General features: G+C 49.8%; 2 protein-coding genes across 5 annotated transcripts in view; one reads left to right on the top strand and one right to left on the bottom strand.

The window, feature by feature from the left end:
• LOC133170574 (coronin-7-like) overlaps nt 1-18,827 on the bottom strand; it is a 47,351-nt gene that overhangs the window by 2,166 nt on the left and 26,358 nt on the right. For both annotated transcript variants that reach the window (XM_061303612.1, XM_061303613.1), the window contains 18 exons: nt 4,556-4,610; nt 4,421-4,478; nt 4,043-4,188; nt 3,870-3,968; nt 3,733-3,798; nt 3,459-3,654; nt 2,995-3,170; nt 2,803-2,911; nt 2,645-2,731; nt 2,437-2,579; nt 2,223-2,327; nt 2,025-2,110; nt 1,811-1,952; nt 1,336-1,425; nt 1,145-1,261; nt 667-802; nt 502-593; nt 343-429 (listed from right to left, as the gene is read on the bottom strand). In XM_061303612.1, the coding sequence (XP_061159596.1) occupies nt 343-429; nt 502-593; nt 667-802; nt 1,145-1,261; nt 1,336-1,425; nt 1,811-1,952; nt 2,025-2,110; nt 2,223-2,327; nt 2,437-2,579; nt 2,645-2,731; nt 2,803-2,911; nt 2,995-3,170; nt 3,459-3,654; nt 3,733-3,798; nt 3,870-3,968; nt 4,043-4,188; nt 4,421-4,478; nt 4,556-4,610 (1,990 nt within the window). The remainder of the gene's footprint in view (nt 1-342; nt 430-501; nt 594-666; nt 803-1,144; nt 1,262-1,335; nt 1,426-1,810; nt 1,953-2,024; nt 2,111-2,222; nt 2,328-2,436; nt 2,580-2,644; nt 2,732-2,802; nt 2,912-2,994; nt 3,171-3,458; nt 3,655-3,732; nt 3,799-3,869; nt 3,969-4,042; nt 4,189-4,420; nt 4,479-4,555; nt 4,611-18,827) is intronic.
• Nucleotides 7,252-17,156, top strand: vasnb (vasorin b). Of its 3 annotated transcripts, none has more exons than XM_061303614.1 (3): nt 7,252-7,488; nt 8,782-8,853; nt 14,150-17,156. In XM_061303614.1, exon 3 carries the CDS (start codon nt 14,167-14,169, stop codon nt 16,180-16,182), a length of 2,016 nt encoding a protein of 671 aa, XP_061159598.1. In that variant the 5' UTR covers nt 7,252-7,488; nt 8,782-8,853; nt 14,150-14,166; the 3' UTR covers nt 16,183-17,156. The 3 variants fall into 3 exon arrangements, 2 of the variants coding, with proteins under 2 accessions (XP_061159598.1, XP_061159599.1); XR_009718595.1 differs by lacking the exon at nt 14,150-17,156 and adding an exon at nt 11,098-14,143 and having other exon boundaries at nt 7,254-7,488; XM_061303615.1 differs by lacking the exon at nt 8,782-8,853.

Raw genomic sequence — 18,827 nt, 5'->3', positions numbered from 1 at the left:
ATAAATGCCTCTAACAGGTTTCAATGTCACGTCATTGAATTGGAAGGAGAGACAATATCTTTGCTTAGATTAAATTCCGCTCCTCAGAAGCGCTTTCGTGTTTTGCCGACGATTGCGCCTGGATCTCTCAGATATCAGGGACAAATTCACTTTTGTTTGTGAAAAAATTAATTGATCCAACAGAAGATTAGAAAGTGAATCTCCACTGACGAACAAATGTGTCCACAGACAAAACGGCTTGAATACGATCGGACCAAGTGTTTTGAAGATGGAAAAACAAGCGCCGAAGACGAGGCGGCTTAGATGGGCTGAGTTAGAAAGAGGCGCCATACGCAAGCTCACCCACTCGTCGTCGTCGACCCCCTGAAAGGAGTCCTGTGGCAAGGGCTCATCCATGTTTCCCAGCTTGGCCACCATGGCCACCAGGAGCTGCGGCGTGTCAAAGCAGACGTCAGCAACATGCGCGCTGTGATGTTGCTCGCGCGCCAGGCGTGACCTCACCTCCTCTTTCTTCTGCTCGTCACTCTTCTGCTCCAGGTAGAAGGCCGAGGGCATATGCTTCCTCGCCGGGGCCTCTTTGGGGGCTTGGCTGACTGACGGCACATGGGCGACACTCTGGTTGGACAGCCGGAGAGAGGAACTGACGCAGCGGCTACAGAGACGTACCTGGTGCCATGTCAGGGGGCCGCATGCTGATCTTCCTGTGCCGGCCGTCGGAGCCGCTGAGCCAGGCTGAGGCGCTCAGCGCCGGCTCCCAGCACGCTGGCGTGTCTGGGTACAAGTCGTCCTGGAAAAACTCTTTCTGCGTGGGAACACATGAAGGTTGCCAAAGGGCGTTGTGTGAGTTCCTTGGAACCAAAATGGCGCAAGAAGACCATGTGTAGCTCCTCGACCGATATTGTTGGCACCGCGGAAGCCAGACGCCACCAGTCGGTGCCCAATCAGGACACAATGCTACTCAACTCACGCCACCAAGATGGCGCCATAGCACGACAGACACAAAGTCACTTTGCGCTGGATGCTTGGCTCGCCGAGACTCGCTCAGGCATTGGGACACACACGTTCGCTGAGACCCGCTGCGGCTCGCTGAGACCCGCTGCGGCTCGCTGAGACCCGCTGCGGCTCGCTGCGGCTGAGAGCTTACCCTGACTCTGGGCACCTTGAAGACCACTGGTTCCACGGTGGTCTTGGTGAGCATCAGGGCCGCGGCTATCTCCACCTCGCGCACGTTACATTCGCTCTTGGGGAGGAAGGCCAAGCCCTGCACTCCAGCAGAGCCGAGAGTCGGAGACACTCCCGGGAAGGGGGCGGCCATTGGAAGATGAGAGCGCTTACCTTGTGTGGCTCGGCACTGTTAAATGCGGTGCACTCCACAAAGTAGGGCTCCTCGGGGAGCAGCTGGTAAATGCGCACCCGAGTGTCCCCCTTGAAGACAAAAACAGGCCTTGACTATTTTTTTTTCAAAGTCAAAGTCTGCTTTATTGTCAATCCCTTCATATGTCAAGGCACACAAAGAAACCGAAATCCCGTTTCCTCTATCTCACGGTGACGAGACATAGTACACGACAGACATACAAGTAGACGACACAAAATAAAAACAAGAAGGCACAAACAATGAATAATCATTGTTTGAATAATAAATAATAAATAAATAATATGAGTGATGAATAAATAATAAACAAATAACCCAATAAATAAGAGGAGCAAAACTGAGCCAGTGTGCATACAGCAGACAGTAAGCATAGCGCAAAGTACAGGACGCTACGCAGAAAGGGGCCATTTAATGGCCATTCTAGTTTCTCACGCTTACCTTCCCACTGAGGAAAAGCAGCCTGGTGTCCGGGTCGTAGAAGGGGATGAGCGTGGAGGGCGAGACGTCCACACAGACGCTGACCACCGCTCCGGAGCATAGCGAGGCGACTGAGTACAGGTAGAGGCCTCGCTCGCTGCGACTGCACAGCAGGACATTCAGGTGAACATAGCGCAGAGATGGACTCACCATGAAGTGTCCATGAACAAAGTACCTGTTAAATCCAGACACCAGCAGGTGCCGGCCCTCACACACCCACAGCACACGAGCGCCTCTGTGGCCCTCAGGCCCTGGACCTTCCTGAGTTGGTGAAACGCACGCATTCAGTCCGCCTGTCTTGATACTTGACAGTGAAGCGTTTCTCAGGTGACACGACATGAAACCTTTACAGCATTTGCAAGCCAGCACCAACCTGCAAGGGCGCGTCCGACTTGCGTGGGTCGTAGACGCGAATTTTACCATCTTTGCAGACAGTGGACAGCAGCTTGCCATCGGGGCTCCAAGCCATGCAGAACACCTGAAGGAAAACAAGGCGGATTACCATGGTTAGCAAAGCGCCGCAGGGCGGCTTCTGCCTTCAGCACATGGTGGCACACTTTGATGGTGCAAAGATTTGAGTGGGCCACCTGATCTCGGTGTCCGGTGAGCAGCTGCACCTGCCGGCCTTCTCGCAGGTTCCACAGTCGCACGGTGAGGTCGTAAGACGAGGACGCCAGGAGGTCGTTGGCCAAAGGGTGGAACTTGATGGAGTAGATTTTCTCCGTGTGGCCTACAAGCAAGAACTTGATTTTCTGTCCACAAGCGTCCTCGTGCCCTGGCTTTTGGCGTTCTCACCTTGCAGGACCAATTCGGGCTCAGTTAGCGTCTCTTGGGGGCCACGCTCCGGTACCCGCCATATTCGGATTTTGGAATCCTCGCCAGCTAGTCGCAGGTGACCACATTCAAGTTGGGGGAAAGCCTTCCCCGAAGACACTAAACGTGCGCTCACTCACCCACAGCGAGTCGGTGTGTGTCAAAGGGGTCCCAGCAAAGGTCCGCCACATTGACCGAGTTCTGGATAGTGGGCAAAGCGGAGTCCGGCAGCTTGCCCGGTCGGGAGCGCTGGCGGAAAAGCCACCACCCGTTTCTCGGTTCACATCTTTCTTTCACGCTTTTGGCTTTGCTTTCTACGGCGGGCAGCATACCTCAAAGACTGCAATCTGACCGCCGGACGTGGCGAGGGGCACGGCCACACGCTGGTGATTGACGCAGAAGTCGTCGCACTCGCCCGGTGTGGTCAGATTGAGGTTGCGTACGTTGGTGATGTGCGTGTCACGGTGCAGCACCGCGCCCTGGATGTGTCGAAACTTGGAGCTCGGTCCTGCGTGTCGCGCCGGTCCAAAAGAGAGCACAAACTCAATTCAATGCACGCAATGCAGACTGTTGGGTCAACACGCACCTAAATAAACAACCAAATCGAACATTTTGTTGTGCTGTAGAAATGGAGAGCGCCGTCTTTTCTAAAGCTAAAGCTATTTGAGCATTTCATTCAATGGCCATGTTTCTGCTTCTAGAGGAAGCTTGTAGCACTTGGCCGATGCATAGCTTGCCGCTGTTGCTACTCACTTAGAGCTAGGACAAATGTGCAATTGTTTGTGTGTGTTCAGACCGAGAAAGTTGTGGAAGCCCTTGGCCGCCTGGCCTGGACTCGGTGAGGGGACAAAGTCCGAGGTGGACGAGGGGTAGAAAGAGTCGGCCGCGCTGCCGTCGGGGGTGCTCAGAGGAGGAGCAGGTTTCTCGCTGGAGGCAGGAGGCCCACTGGAGGCAGGAGGCTCATTGAAGGCCAGAGGCCCGCCAACCGCGTCCTGTTGCAAAGTCAACACTTGAGCACATTTCCTCTTGGCTGCAAAACAGTGGCACGCAGAAAATCAATCCGTTTTCACCTTGCGCTCACCGCTGCCACCATGCTTCCTGGGCCGCTCGTCCGGATGGAGGCTGACTTTGTCGACCTGAGAACAAAGGGCAGCAATAGTTGGAGGCTTTGAGTTGATCCGTCCATCCACCGCCTTGCGTCGCTGACCTGCTTGTTTCCCCCCCGCCACCACTCTGCCGCAGCCATGGCTGGACTGACGCCCACCGTGTCGGGATAGAGGTCGGCGTGGAAGTCGTGGCCGCAATTCTGACGCAAAAGGCGCATTTGAGCAAACGAGTGGGTGTTGTATAGCGTGGGCAGGCGAGTCGAAAAAGGCAAACCTTCCGGGGGACTTGGTAGCTGATGGGAACGATGTAGCTGTCCGTCAGCTGGAGAACTCTCATTACTTCGCAAGACATGACGTCCAGCGCCAGCTTGGGCACTGCAGTCACGCCGCGGGTTGCCAGGTCACTTACGCAGTGGCTCACTACACTTGCACCGTTGAATGGACACAATTAGTGTCCGGGTGGAGACTTTGCGATGCATATTAGAATACAGTGTATCATATTCTCATGAATCATAGTAAAACAATGAAAAATAACAACAACAGTTAAGAGTTAATGAAATGCCTAGAGTGGCACTTTCTACAGCTGAGTTAAAAAAATTAAAAAACAAGCAAAAAGCGAGCCCGTTTGACCAAGTGGAGGAGTAAAACTGGCCTTGCGAGAGGAAGGGCTCCGAGGTGGATAACTCCAAGCAGTCCGCCGCTGTGTCGCCCTGGGCAGAAAAAAAAACATCTCCAGGTTAGAACCCACGCAGAAGACAAAACCCGGATTGTTTGGCTCTGTTGTTACCATGCCAGCCAGCACCAGCAAACTTGTGTCTGCATCAAGGAGAGGAATGAGCGTTCTGCAACAACAACAGACAAACATTAGCCTTGGACTTTTTTTTTATTAATGGCATCTTTTCAGGGGTGTGGGGGGTGTGGGTGCGGGTCAATTTACAATGGTAAACCTCATCTTTCAACTATCCATGAGAACGAGCAATCATTGCACACATGCACTGCCAGATGGCGCAACACACCTAATGGAAAAACTTGCAATGGCGTGTTTTTTTCCATAGCTCAAGGCCTCGTTCAACTTCAGTTTTTCTTCCAGAAGATGGGGACTATTGGTGAAGACGCCTGGAAACTGTTTTGAATTGTGAGTCTTCACTTCACTTGATGGCTAGACCACAGCAACAATGAAGTTTCATCAGCTGTAGCTTTGAGCAAGCGCCACTTATTTGCAGTGTGGGCGGCAAAGGGTGAAATGTGCTCGGACTCTCTGCAAGTCGGCAATAAAATCCACAAGACTTGTTGCTTGGAAAAAAAAGTCACTTGAGCAGTTGCTTAATTGTCAAGAATGGGGGTCGTGCCCTTCCTCAAAACTGAGCCCTTTGGAATAGAGTGTGACATTAAGCATGAATGCTCTTTGGTGAATTTTGGCAGCCACTTTTTTCTAATACGCGGACTAGAAAACAGGTAAGATATTTGCACAAATACATACACCATACAACAACAAAGACATTTGCACAATATCTAAGCTTCGTCACGGGCTGCGCTGCGGAAAACAGCAAACGAGACTTGACGGCATACCTTCGGCTGGAAAATCTCCTTCATCCTCTTACCTTTGGCACAGTAGCGCTTTTGTGCTCCAATGAACGCATCATCAACAATATTGATCAATTGCAACTCTTTTCTTGTGCTTGGTTGAGGCGATTGCTTTTTCCCCACGTTTGAGTCGGTAAACACCTCGGTTCCCACAGCTTCCTTTTCCGGCCGCCTGCACCACCTTGCCACCCCCCCTGCTCTGAGCATGCCTCCATCGCATTTATACCCCACTAAATGCCCTTGCCTTTGCATTCCACTCTGATGTTCCATGTGTTTTTTCACAGTAGCAAGAAGCTTAAATGGGTCTAATATTAGGGGTGGCTTCTTTTGGCTGGCGTGGTTCGAGCTGGGCTTCACCAAAGGCCCGGTTTGCCACACCTTGGCAGTTGTAATCTGGCAGAATGGACGCATGCACCTTCACGCAGCGACTGAATGTTGTGACCGCCGCTTATCAGAGCGGCCGCCTTTTATCACTCCATCTGTCTACAACGCCAAGGGTCTCGGCACAAAACAAGTCACCGACTCAAATCCACGTGCAACTCAGTCGCCGGGCAAGAAACTTCCACTGGTGCTGGATAAGGATCACTCCAAAAACCCCGACACCCAAGGAACGATGTTTTCAAAGCTGCGGCGACCATGAGAGCGACATGTAGGATGCACGGCCATTCAAGTCAAGTGTCACAATCAGCGCCGAAGAATCTCCACCTCCCAAAGAATGATTCCCTTTCTCTGCCCGCCTTCACCACACTTTTCTTTTCCTCCGTCAAGCTCAACCTTCATGTCCCAAATGGGGCGAGCTGCGGTGAGAAGCACTAAAGAAGCCTCTCGAGAGCCGCCACATATACTGGAGGGGAGAGAAAAAAATGAAAGCTGACAAAGAAAGACAGAGGGACAAAAAATTTCATGACCGTGACGTTGTAAATCACGACATGTGCGTGTGACTTCATGCTTTGAACGCTGGGCCACCACGCGGGACAGTCAGAAAGAGAAAGTGGTCATTAGTGGCAATGGTGGCTAGGAGTCAAAAAGGCCTAAATAGAGCAGGCCTACGCAACAGACTCCGGCTCGGCGTGCTTTGTTGCTGGCCGCAGTCGAGCAAACACGCAATTACGTTTGGACTGGTCTGTCGGACTGCTACATCTTGATCAACGGCAAGAAAGCTTCCAGTGGCGTTGCCGCATGCTTGTGTAATACACAAGCCGCCATTTTTCTTCTTCCCAGTAGAGCGCTTTGGTACAATTTTCCCACGGCCGTCCCGCTCTTGCCCATCACAGAGCCATTTACAGCTCTTGTTATGGAGCCGAGGATGGTGGGATCCATCCGGCTTCCGTTTCACAAAAGACTTACACATGGCACCTGTCCCGGCACATTTAGGCGTGACGGGACGACGTGTTGGAAGGCTCATGTGCGCTAACGCAAATGCAGATGAGCCAACAAGCTCTCAGCCTCGGAGGAACGAGGATTTAACGGGGCCTCCCGCAGCAAATAGTCAAAAAGTTTCTTTCCCAGGCTTCAAGTGCTGAGCTTATTATCCCTTGTTGGCTGGAGTACACACGCACACACACAGTGAAGAACCTGATTTAGTTTTTTGTTTTTTTGTACAAAATGCTTAGGCTTGATTTGTGCCGTTTATGCTACAAAACTTCAACTGGACACTAATCTCACCTTGCTTGCTATGATAGCACATTGCAGATGCTACAATTTTGTCAAACTGCCGCGCCGCTCAGACTTGCGTTGAAATTTGAAGTAAGTTGAGCAATTGACAAGCAAGGGCAGGGCTTAAGATCAATGAGCTGCAAGCAAGATGACGGCACATGCAAATCCACTGCAAACAATCTGCATCAGGGAGGGAGGGAGGGAGGTAGGGAGGGAGGGAGGAGAGTGCAGAGAATCTTTGAAACAGGTCGCGCGAGTACAAGTGAGCAGAAGTGCGTCCGGAATGTGCGCTGCAAGGTGACTCCGGCTCCTCCCACCCTGCCAGCCAGCCAGCCAGCAAAAAGCAACACGAAAGAAAGCCTTTTTCTCGCGTGCGGAGCAGAGGTAGCAGGCGAGCTGGCGGGCAAGAACGCAATTTTGACGACATTTCAACGGTGCCTGTGGACTTTACAGCACAATAGAAAGGAAACAAAAGCCAAGGTAAGGTAAAACTTTTCCCTTTCTTTGATGGCTCACAGCTGGGTTCCACGCGTAAAACGGCTGGACGCACTGGCTCACTTTTGCTCGCATTGGACTTTTGTGCTGGTGAAACACAGCAAATGGTCGGATAAGCAGAAACGAGAACCTGGCAGGCAGGCCAGAGTGGGAGCCGGCGGGTTCTTGTTGGCTTACATGTCGAGCTGAGGGAACTGGAGGGACTTTGGATCAATATGTACAAAATATATTCCAAGCAGTCTATGTCCTTTTGGTTTCATGACTGCACACCAACTTTGGAGTCACACAGCCGGCGTCAGGCATTGTGTGGGAATAAATGATGACCACTCCTGCACAGGAACTGGAGATTCCAAATGACACTTGGCAACGGAACGAGGGTGCTACTGCTGATGCTACTGCTGCTTCTGCTTTTCATCAAGCGGCAGTTAGGAAGCTGTTGATGAGTTACGCAAATGGATGGGAAGGGAAAGCGCACGGCAGAATGTGAGCGGTGGGCAGCGTGCCGTTTTTGGCAGCGTTGGCGAGTGCGCAAAGTGAAACTGAAAAATGCTGTAGTGCACATGAAGCAGCGAGAATAGTGGCAAGTATCGCATGAAGCGGATTTTTTTGAGTTGAAGACAGGTGAATGACAAAAAGGAAGAGAGACGGCTGACTGATAGGAGGCCAAAAGATCCAACAACGCCCAACTTTCTGGGCGGGTATGCGGGAGACGCATGAGGATGGGACAAGAGGGAGTAGAGGGCGGATGCTCGTCCCAGAAAAGCCACCGCAAATTGCAGCCTTTTCAGCGGGGGCCCCTCGCGTACAAAAAAAGCAAAAAGAGCACTTAATGTAAGGCTGTAATTAGTTGGGGGGGGGCGGACCTGATGAGGCAAAAGCACACAGGAGTCAGCATGCGCACGAGCAGGGCCGATCCCGCAGGACCCGCACGATACCAATTGAGCACAAACGCAAAAGTGACCATTTAAGCAAAGTGGCTGCTTTTTTGCAACTCTAAGCTCCCTGCGAATTGCAAGCAGTCTAACTGGCGTAAGAAGCAAAGGGGGAGCACCCCGAACTGCCACCACCCATTCAAACGGCGTACGGCAGAGTGCTCGCTTTCCAGCGGACGCCTATTGGCGGCTTGAGCCAATGGCGCGCTCCACCTTCGCTATGCGTCCCATCTGCCTGGGTCCGAAGTCGTTGGCCAGCATTCTTAGTAAAGAAAACAATGTTGCTCTTTGAGCAGCCGGCTTTTTTTTGCGACACAGGCTTTAGTAAGCGCTTTGGTGGTTGCAGGTGACGTCGTCTCTGGACCCGAGCTGGCCAGACCCGAGTGGAGCCACGCTAGAGTTAGAGTGCCTTCAGCAGGTGAGTGATGGCTCAAATGCTACAGTGTTCCATACAGGCTTAGGGGTGCAATGAGCAAGCCCATTTTCACATTGTTTCTTTCCCGTCCCGACGCCATAAATGCCTGGAAATCAAAGGAAGGCAACCGTGTTGGCCTCTCGACCTTTGGTTGCACACGGTTAACTCTCGCTAATTGCTTTAGGACCTCCTCCACGGCAGCCTGATTTTGCTCAGCGAGGTGGGGGAGGGGGCGCGGCAAACAGAGGCAGGAGAGTGTGTGCGTGTTCCTGTCACTTATGCTCCAGTTGTGTTGACTTGACGCACGCACACATTCTTCAAGTGGAGGAATGCATAGCCGGCGCTCGCTTCCTGGAGAATATTTGCCATGCACGGTGTCCGATTAGGCAGCAACGAGGCCGACGCTTAAAAGCTCACCAGGCACGTGCTCCCACTATCTGCGAGGGACAAAGATTTGCGAGATTGCAGCAGATCGCTCGGATTTGTCACGAAACATTGAGCTCCCTCAGCGGGAGCTTTACGTATCAATGAGCTAAGCTGATGAAATTCAAACGTTGACGTGTGTTACTGCCCAACTTTAGCCGATGGATAGACTGTACGTCATTGGGTCACTGTTAGCAAAAGCACACATTAACACAAACTGAATATGTGCCGATGCAATACAATCAGACCGACAACATGAAATCTCAAGATTCTTCGATTTGCCACGCATGCACAATTAGCAAGTGGCTGACCAGGCCTTGCGCTAACTGACCAGTGGTTTGGCGATCCTGTTTACAATGCGCTTCGTAATTAATATTGGACAATTTCACATGGCACAGCTGAGCATCTCTCACGGCACACCAGTGGTTGGGAAACACTGGTACGTTTACAATGCTGAGTGTGGAAGACCATTGGACTAAAACAAAAAAGGACACATCTATTGATGGACTTCATCGAGCATCTCTCTTACGCTCGCCGTCAGCTAGCTTGTGAGCTAACGCTGCGCTCCTTTATCCATCCATCCATCCATCCATCCATCCATCTTCTTCCGCTTATCTGGGGTCGGGTCGCGGGGGCAGCAGCTTCAGGAGGGACTCCCAGACTTCCCTCTCCCCAGCCACTTCATCCAGCTCATCCTGGGGGATCACAAGGCGTTCCCAGGCCAGGTGACAGACATAGTCTCTCCAGCGCGTCCTGGGTAGTCCCCGGGGTCTCCTACCGGTGGGACATGCCCGGAACACCTCCCCAGGGAGGCGTCCAGGAGGCATCCTGATGAGATGCCCGAGCCACCTCATCTGGCTCCTCTCAACGTGGAGGAGCAGCGACTCTACTCCGAGTCTCTCCCGGATGACCGAACTTCTCACCCTATCTCTAAGGGAGAGCCCGGACATCCTGCGGAGAAAACTCATTTCGGCCGCTTGTATCCAGGATCTCGTTCTTTCGGTCACGACCCATAGCTCGTGACCATAGGTGAGGGTACGAGCGTAAATCGACCGGTAAATTGAGAGCTTTGCCTTTTGGCTCAGCTCTCTCTTTACCACGACCGACCGGTACAAAGTCCGCATTACTGCCGACGCTGCACCGATCCGCCTGTCGATCTCGCGCTCCATCCTCCCCTCACTCGTGAACAAGACCCCAAGATACTTAAATTCCTCCACTTGGGGCAGGATCTCATCCCCGATCCGGAGAGGGCATTCTACCCTTTTCCGATCGAGGACCATGGACTCGGATTTGGAGGTGCTGACCCTCATCCCGACCGCTTCACACTCGGCTGCGAACCGCTCCAGTGAGAGCTGGAGATCACGGCCTGAAGAATCCAACAGCACCACGTCGTCTGCAAAAAGCAGAGACGCGATGCTGAGGTCCACAAACCGGACACCCTCAACACCTCGGCTGCGCCTAGACATTCTGTCCATAAAAATTATGAACAGAATCTGTGACAAAGGGCAGCCTTGGCGGAGTCCAACCCTCACTGAGAACGAATCCGACACTGCCGGAAATGCGGACCAAACTCTGGCAACGGTGATACAGGGACCAAACCGCCCTTATCAGTTGGCTCGGTACCCCGTTCTACTTAATTAAGCAGCCCAAAAATCACATCTTATGGTGTATTCAGACCAGAAAAGTCCTTTAGTCCGCTTGTTTGGTCCGGACTAAAAGCGGACTTAATTTCTTATGTTTAGTGCGGTTCCTATTCAGACTGTACATTTTGCAAGTGAAGTATACACATCCATGCTTGTAACAATTTGTGCTCCCTTTGGACAGCAATGACCAGGGCGGCACACAGAACACAGACCCGTAAATGGCGGAAAACATGCGAGTCCGACGAACTGCGTTCCTGCTCTGCTTATCTGTGCCGTTGCTGCGGATCTTCGCTGTTTGTATTCACACCTGAAGCGAACCGCATTAGAGTTCACTTGGAAGTGGGTCTCGGCCCGTTTCTTTAATACGCACCAGGATTCGTTTGCGTGTATTCACACCTGCACAAATGATCTGCACCAGCATTACAATTGAACCCTGGTCCCTTTAAAAAGGACCAAACAGTCAAGTCTGAATACACCCTTAATGTACAGCATTCTTTGAATTTGCCACTTGTTTGTGCCACTTGTGCAAATCTTAATGCTCCTCTTTCCACCCTCTAAGAAAAAAATATCTCACCATCTAAAAAAAAAAATCAACTTTCCACTGCAAAATAAATGCACATTATTTCGTTCATTGTGAAATAAATAAATGGCCAGCCAGAGAGTGTTTGTGCCGCTTGTGCAAATCTCAATGCTCCTCTTTCCACCCTTTTAACGCTGTCCTCCGCAAATAAATAAATAAATAAATAAATGCCACCCTAACCACAAATTATACCGTTAAAAGAAGACACGCTAATGACAAGTCAGTAAGCGCTGACATTCCGACAATTACAATGCATGTTTGGTGATGAATGTTGGTCATCAATTCAAAGCGTCTGCATGTGGAAAGACACGCTCAATCCGTCATTCATCAGGCTCCAAAAAGCAGGACACCACATCCTCTATGATGACAAGATCATAGATGAAGAAACTCCTATTGGGGCCAGTTATTATATTCCACCCTCCACCTCCCCTCGTTAGGTCATACAGGTACAACCGGTGACAGACTGTAATCTGTGACACGCAACGGCACACATACTTGGCAGTCCATCATGAACATAGCAGACATATTTAGACTGAACAGGTATACGTACACCTGCCGAGGCGCTTTCTGCCTCTAACCTTTGCTTATCCGCCTTCATCCTCCCCAAAATCTCGCTCGTCCATCACAAATCTTTAGTCACACATGACCCCGCCGGATTATGGATAACAAGATCCATCTGTGGTTGCGTGTGGACACTGCTGACAGCAGAGAAGAGGATGGCAAACACGGGGCCGTGCCATGGACAAACAACGTGGAAAAAGTCGAGGAGCTACCTCCCATCAGTCTGAGCAATTCTCTGCATTTTGCCTGTCCGGATCCAATCGTGGCTTGCCATCAACAGACGCCCACGAGGCGCCATTACTGCTTCTGCGTCTGTCGATGGGGGAGGTGTGTTCTCTGTTTTGGAGTCAGAGCAATCAACACTTGAGTTATTTTCCAATTTACGTTAGGGCAAACAAGACAAAGCCGAATCCTGTGTGTTGCAAATGGCAGACAAACCAACGAAGGGCAAGCAACATGAACGACTGACCGCCGCTAAACACGCCATCGCCACACGACCGGAGGATTGCACAAAGGAACTCATTTATAACAACGGCTGGAGCGCATCAGTTTTTTTTCTCTCTCTCCAAGCTGTCATTCATTTACGACCAGCACCCTTCTCTCTTAAATCTGTCATCTTGAAAAGTTCTTGTTGCTCTCCGCATGCCAAGGCTGTGACACAGACAATTGCGCTTTTTAAAACTCAGCTGCCGGCAGGCTGAGGAATGTCTCAACAAGCTTGCAAGGGGGGAAAGACACCGAGCCTGAAGGAGGGAAGGAGGACGAGCTTTCCGCAGCGCCCCAAAGCAAGCCCCATTGCAGCCGCCGTTGTTTTCAAACTCTTCTCTCAACATCCCTCAGGTGTCGTCCACCAACGAAGCTGCCGCCCCCCAAATGACGGGCTTTATGGCCAGTAGGTCAACTGGGTCCTGGCGTCATTATTCGGGATGGCACTGCATGTTGGGATGATTCGGACTCAGTACATGAGAGCAGGAAAAATAAGATATGCTGGAATCTTTTCCAGAGGGGGCTACAAAAGAAAGGCCTCTGAAAAGGCCGCGGCTGAGATGATACAGGCTCTTTTTCTACAGCTTCCTAAATGCCCCCCACCTTGAGTTAGCATGCTAGTAAAAACAAAGACGCACAACAGTGATGGCAATGTCACGCATTGAGATTGATGAAAATGGCTTGGACACGTATGGCCTGACAACCCCGCGCGAGAACAGAGCACTCAGTGTGTGGTCTCAAAAGCATTCCACATACTTGGTGAAGGTATGAGCGCTGCAGAGACACAAACGACTGAAGCAATAAAGTCCTAAAAGTATGCGCAGCCTTTGCTATGAGGAAATGAGAGCTTTTAGGTCTCGCCGAGCCAGACACTTAAAGACACTGCAGCCTTTCTTGTGCCTTTGCCACAATGAGACTATTGTACCTGAGGGAGGTGGAGAAACACGCACACAGGCGCGCACACGCACACAGACGTTCTAGCTTACTTGGTGCAAAGATACAAAAATCTGTTGACAGATAGAAATGAGGGCTGTAGCGGCCCTACCTCCCACTCATTCCCGAGTCTACTGAGGCAATAATAAAGTGTCTTCTTTCTCTCCTGGTTCCTCTTGGCGCACCTTTCCCTCATCCTTTCCCTCCATTTGTTTGATCTCCTTGCAGTCTCACAGTCCAGAGAGTTTGTTTTGCAAGCCTGGCTTTTAGGTAACATATCAGGCGCTTGATTTGTTTTGTTTTGTTTGAAGTAGTCGTGATGTGCGCTGTGGTGACGTGAGGTGCATGTAGCATTTTGTAATTTTTCCTGAATTAAGGACAAAACGGACTCGCGCCTTCAATGTGGTAGCAGAAACGTATGGTCACCATTTTCTGGCAGCCCAAGGCTAAAGCGCTTTGCTTTACCAAGCCTTATATGCAAAATGTAATCTCTCTGGGAGTAATGTAGCGGCGGTGCAAAGTGCTGGACAGCTCATTGCACTGGTTGCAATTGTCGTCCGTCCCAAGCTTTTTGCAAGTTTTCTCATTTGCAGCAGTTTGCTGGTGTCCTGATCCCCCATTCAGCCTCCAATGGGAGGTGACTGACACTCTTCTCTGGTCTCTTTTGTTTCAGGCTCAGCGGTGCGCAACATGAAGGTCTTTCTCATGGCGCTGATGCCGCTCGTCATCCTCGTCAGTCCCGAAGACATTGCCGAATGCCCAAAGGGCTGCTCTTGCTCCACGCCGGAATCCATCTTGTGTTTCCAGAGACGTTCGGCCACCTTTCCGCAGGGACTGCCCCCTTTGACGAGAAGCCTCTACCTTTTTTCCAACGGCATCGAGGGCTTATCCGCAGAGGACTTTGACGGTCTGGAGAACTTGGAAATGCTGGACATAAGCCAAAACAAACTGACCCAACTTCCCGACGGGGTCTTCCTCCCGCTGACCTCTTTGAAAAACTTGGACTTGTCATCCAACCAAATCAGCCGCATTTCCGAGCACTGCTTCCGAGCTTCGGTACTCCTCGAGCGCCTCTATTTGTATGCCAATCATATAGAGAACATCCACCCCGCTGCTTTTAGTGGCTTGGATAACTTGCTGGAGCTAAAATTGCAAGGCAACAGGCTGACGTCTTTGCCTGTTCTGGTGATGCCCCGGCTGCTGCTGCTGGATCTGCGTTTCAACGCCATAACTATGATAGGCCCCTCTGACCTCCAAACGCCCAATCTCGAGTCACTCAAATTAGGTGGCATGGGTCTGAATGACCTGAATTCGGGGCTGATTGGCAGTCTGAGGAACCTGCACGAGCTGGACGTCTCAAGCAACCAACTGAGGGTTCTGCCACCAATCCTGAAAGAATTTCGAGGGCTGATTTACCTCAGCCTGGCTGGCAATCCCATGGGCCCTCTTCATTTTCAGGACCTGAGGAACCTCCAAGAACTGAAGGAGTTGGACATCAGCAGCCTGAGTCTGCAAGGGCTCCCGGCCGAGTTTGGTCAGCTATTCCCTCACCTTACGAAGTTGACCGTGGCAGAGAACCCCTTCAACTGCTTGTGTAGCTTAGCCTGGTTCCCAAGCTGGCTGCAAGCCCAAAGCGTTACGCTGGAAAGAACAGAGGAGACCCGTTGCCACTTTCCCCCAATCAATGCTGGCAAGGTTGTAGAGAGACTGGAGCACCGAGATTTTGGCTGCCCTACCACGACGGCGCAAACGGTGACCTCAGCCAGAACTACGAGCGCCGTTCCTGTTGCGACCTTGGCCAGTGTTACGACAGCTATTCCGATGCACGAGGCTAACCATAACGACGACACAAACCAAGACAATCTCTTTCCGCCAGTTCCTGCTTCCCCAAGCAGCAGCAGCCGCATTGTGGAGTCCGGCAAGGAACAGTACTTCTGCCCCTCTCACACCTGCCTGAATGGTGGGACTTGTCGTCTGGACCACTCCGGTCAAGTGGAGTGTAGCTGTCCTCTCGGCACCTCTGGGTTTTATTGCCAAGTACAAAATCAGCATCCCTCCTCACCCCGCATGACAACAGTCATGCCAAACACTGCAGCACTCGGTTGGCGCCAGGCAACTTCCACCACCATCCTGCTGGATCTTCATCGCTACATTGAAACACGGCCGTACATCCGCGGCATCCGCCTCACCTACCGCAATCTCTCTGGGCCAGACCGCAGACCCATGCAACTCAGCCTGCCTGCATCGTATCCGGAATACAGACTCCGAGGCCTGAAGCCTAACTGCACATACGCCATTTGCGCCAGTCCGCTGGGGGCCCCGAATGGCATCGAGAGTGTCTGCACTCAGGCGCATACGACCGATGAGAAAAACGGCAGCATCAGCGGAGCACAAATGGTGAACAAGAAGATGACCGCCATGCTGGTGCCCTCCATGGCCATCTTGCTTCTGCTGGTGCTGATAGCAATCGCCGTAGGAGTGGTTTGCTTTGTCCGCAAGAAGGCCAAAGGCCACCTGGACCTGCAGCGCGAGCCCTCTCAGCCGGAGCTGGATGGTGTCAACGGGGCACTGCCTCAAAAACAGGCGCAACTCCCCATCCCCGAACCCGCTGTTCAAAACAGCAATCTGGAATATGAAGTGCTACTGCTACAGGATCACTGCATATCAAGTCAAAACTTTTCATCACACATGCCTTCCAACTTTTGATATCTGGGTCAGAGTGAAAAAGGAAAAAGAAAGAAAGCTCTGCTCCGCATCGGCTAATGCAGAGAGCAGTATGTCGCCATTTTAGACTTACTGTGCGTCGTCACCTCGTGACAAATGGTGACAGATTGGAATCTTTGAAGATTACGTAGAAATGGTTTGGTGTCAGCATGGGCAATCAAGGAGCTTGTTGGCCCCTGCAGTGTCAGACAGTCTAAGTCGATGCGAGTCTGCAAATACGCAAACTAAATCCCCTTTTGCACCATTTGGACGCACGGGTCGTCACAAAAGGGGGCAAATCATCGGGATTATGAGCAGGGACAAGAAAGCTGTTGACTGACCAAACGCCTTATGCAGCATAGCGCTTGCCTCAGTTACATTAAACACACATGGGAATTACACACAGTGACTATTTATTATTTATTCTCCCTATGAGGGAACTGCAGGGTTTACCATGTACAAGATGAGTGCCTTTGAATAAAAGTAGGCATCACGCCGGCAATCATTGTGCACCCAACGTGAATTAATAAGCAGACTGTCGTTTAGATGGGGACTTGCAAAATGGTGTGGAGGGCAAGCACAAACTCACTGTGAGTATGATGATGCTTGTGTGTGCAGATGTGCAGGGGGACAGATCTGTCAACATCCGTCATGTCGGGACTTGCGCTCAGCAGCCAAGCCCTCTTTCTATTCCATGGTTCATTGCATGCCAGACTCCTCTATCAACACATCAACCAATGTCTTACATATTCAGTGCAGCAATTGAAAGAACTCATTGACCAAAACTAAGCAATATAACTGGAATATGTTTCTGTCAAACAGAAATCCTTGAAAATGAGAAATATTGTCAATGTGATTGTAAATTACATTTTCCCTGTTTATTTTGGAAAATGCCTTGTTAATATTGTTGTTCTTTTTATTATTATTGCGGGAGCTCATTTGTAGAAGTGGAGATTAAATGAACATGCAAACAAAAACATTTGTGGTGGTGTGGTTGAGCTGGACATACACGTTGACCTCATTCCGGAGAAGACGACGTTTTCAGCCAAAAGCTAAATGCTAATGCTAAAACATGTCAAACCACTACTGCACCTTGTGTCTGTGGATATGAAATGCTCATACTAAAAACAACATGGCACCTCTTGCTGTTTAAATCGTTGTTGTTGCACTTAAAAGCAAATCAAGATGCAAACAATGTTAGGGCAGTGTGAAGACAACGCTCCGTGCCCGTCCGTTGCGCTTTTGGTCAGGTCCTGTATGTGTCTGGAGCGCATGTTTTCCACTCGAGAAGACTGTCAAAACAACCGAGGACTGGGAATGGTGATGCAAAAAACAAAACAAAGCGAACAACAACATAACGCGCTTCAACGTGTAGTATTAGAGTCAGAGAGTCAGAGTCAGCTTTATTGTCAATTCCTTCATGCCAAGACACACAAAGAAATCGAAATTACGTTTCCCCTATCCCACGGTGACGAGACACAGTACACGATAAACATATAAGTAAACAACACAGAATAAAAACAAAAAGGCACAAACAATGAACAATAAGAGTGATGAATAAATAATAAATAAACAAATAACACAGTAAACTAGAATTTTGCAATTGCTGGAGAAATTGCGTGTGAAGGCGAAATGTATGAATAACTTCTTCGGGGAATGCTGCAGAACGATGTTGAAATGTGTTGAATTACTTGAGAAATGTAGAATATTTGGAGAATTTGTGGTGAATTTAAAAGATGTGAAGTTTTTGGTAAGTTGTGGAATAGGGAGAAAAATGATGAACAGTTGAAAGTTGGAAAGGGTTGAATCGGTTGAAAAATGTAGAAATGAGAAGGGAATATGGAAATATTGGAGAATTGGGTGTGAATTTCAAAATAAAAGATATGAAGTTTTTGGTAAATTGTGGAATAGGTAGAAAAATGATGAACAGTTGAAAGTTGGAATGGGTTGATTCGGTTGAAAAATGTAGAAATTAGAGTAGAAAAACGAAATTTTAGAGAATTTTGGTTGAATTTCAAAATAAAAGATGTGAAGTTTTTGGTAAGTGGGAAGTTATGGAATAGGTAGAAAAATGATATAACAATTGAAAGTTGGAATGGGTTGAATCGGTTGAAAAATGTAGAAATGAGAAGGGAAAAAGGGAAAAAGGAATTGGGTGTGAATTTCAAAATAAAAGATGTGAAGTTTTTGGTAAGTGGGAAGTTATGGAATAGGTAGAAAAATGGTGAACAGTTGAAAGTTGGAATGGGGTGAATCGGTTGAAAAATGTAGAAATGAGAAGGGAAAAAGGAATTGGGTGTGAATTTCAAAATAAAAGATGTGAAGTTTTTGGTAAGTGGGAAGTTGTGGAATAGGTAGAAAAATGATATAACAATTGAAAGTTGGAATGGGTCGAATCGGTTGAAAAATGTAGAAATGAGAAGGGAAAAAGGAATTGGGTGTGAATTTCAAAATAAAAGATGTGAAGTTTTTGGTAAGTGGGAAGTTGTGGAATAGGTAGAAAAATGATGAACAGTTGAAAGTTGGAATGGGTTGAATCGGTTGAAAAATGTAGAAATGAGAAGGGAAAAAGGAAATATTGGAGAATTGGGTGTGAATTTCAAAATAAAAGAGGAAGTTTTTGGTAAGTGGGAAGTTGTGGAATAGGT

Source organism: Syngnathus typhle, linkage group LG17, assembly GCF_033458585.1.
Source record: "Syngnathus typhle isolate RoL2023-S1 ecotype Sweden linkage group LG17, RoL_Styp_1.0, whole genome shotgun sequence".
Classification (NCBI taxonomy): Eukaryota; Metazoa; Chordata; class Actinopteri; order Syngnathiformes; family Syngnathidae; genus Syngnathus; species Syngnathus typhle.
Note: the sequence above shows the minus strand (reverse complement) of the source record. Positions and strands in the feature narration are given on the sequence as shown.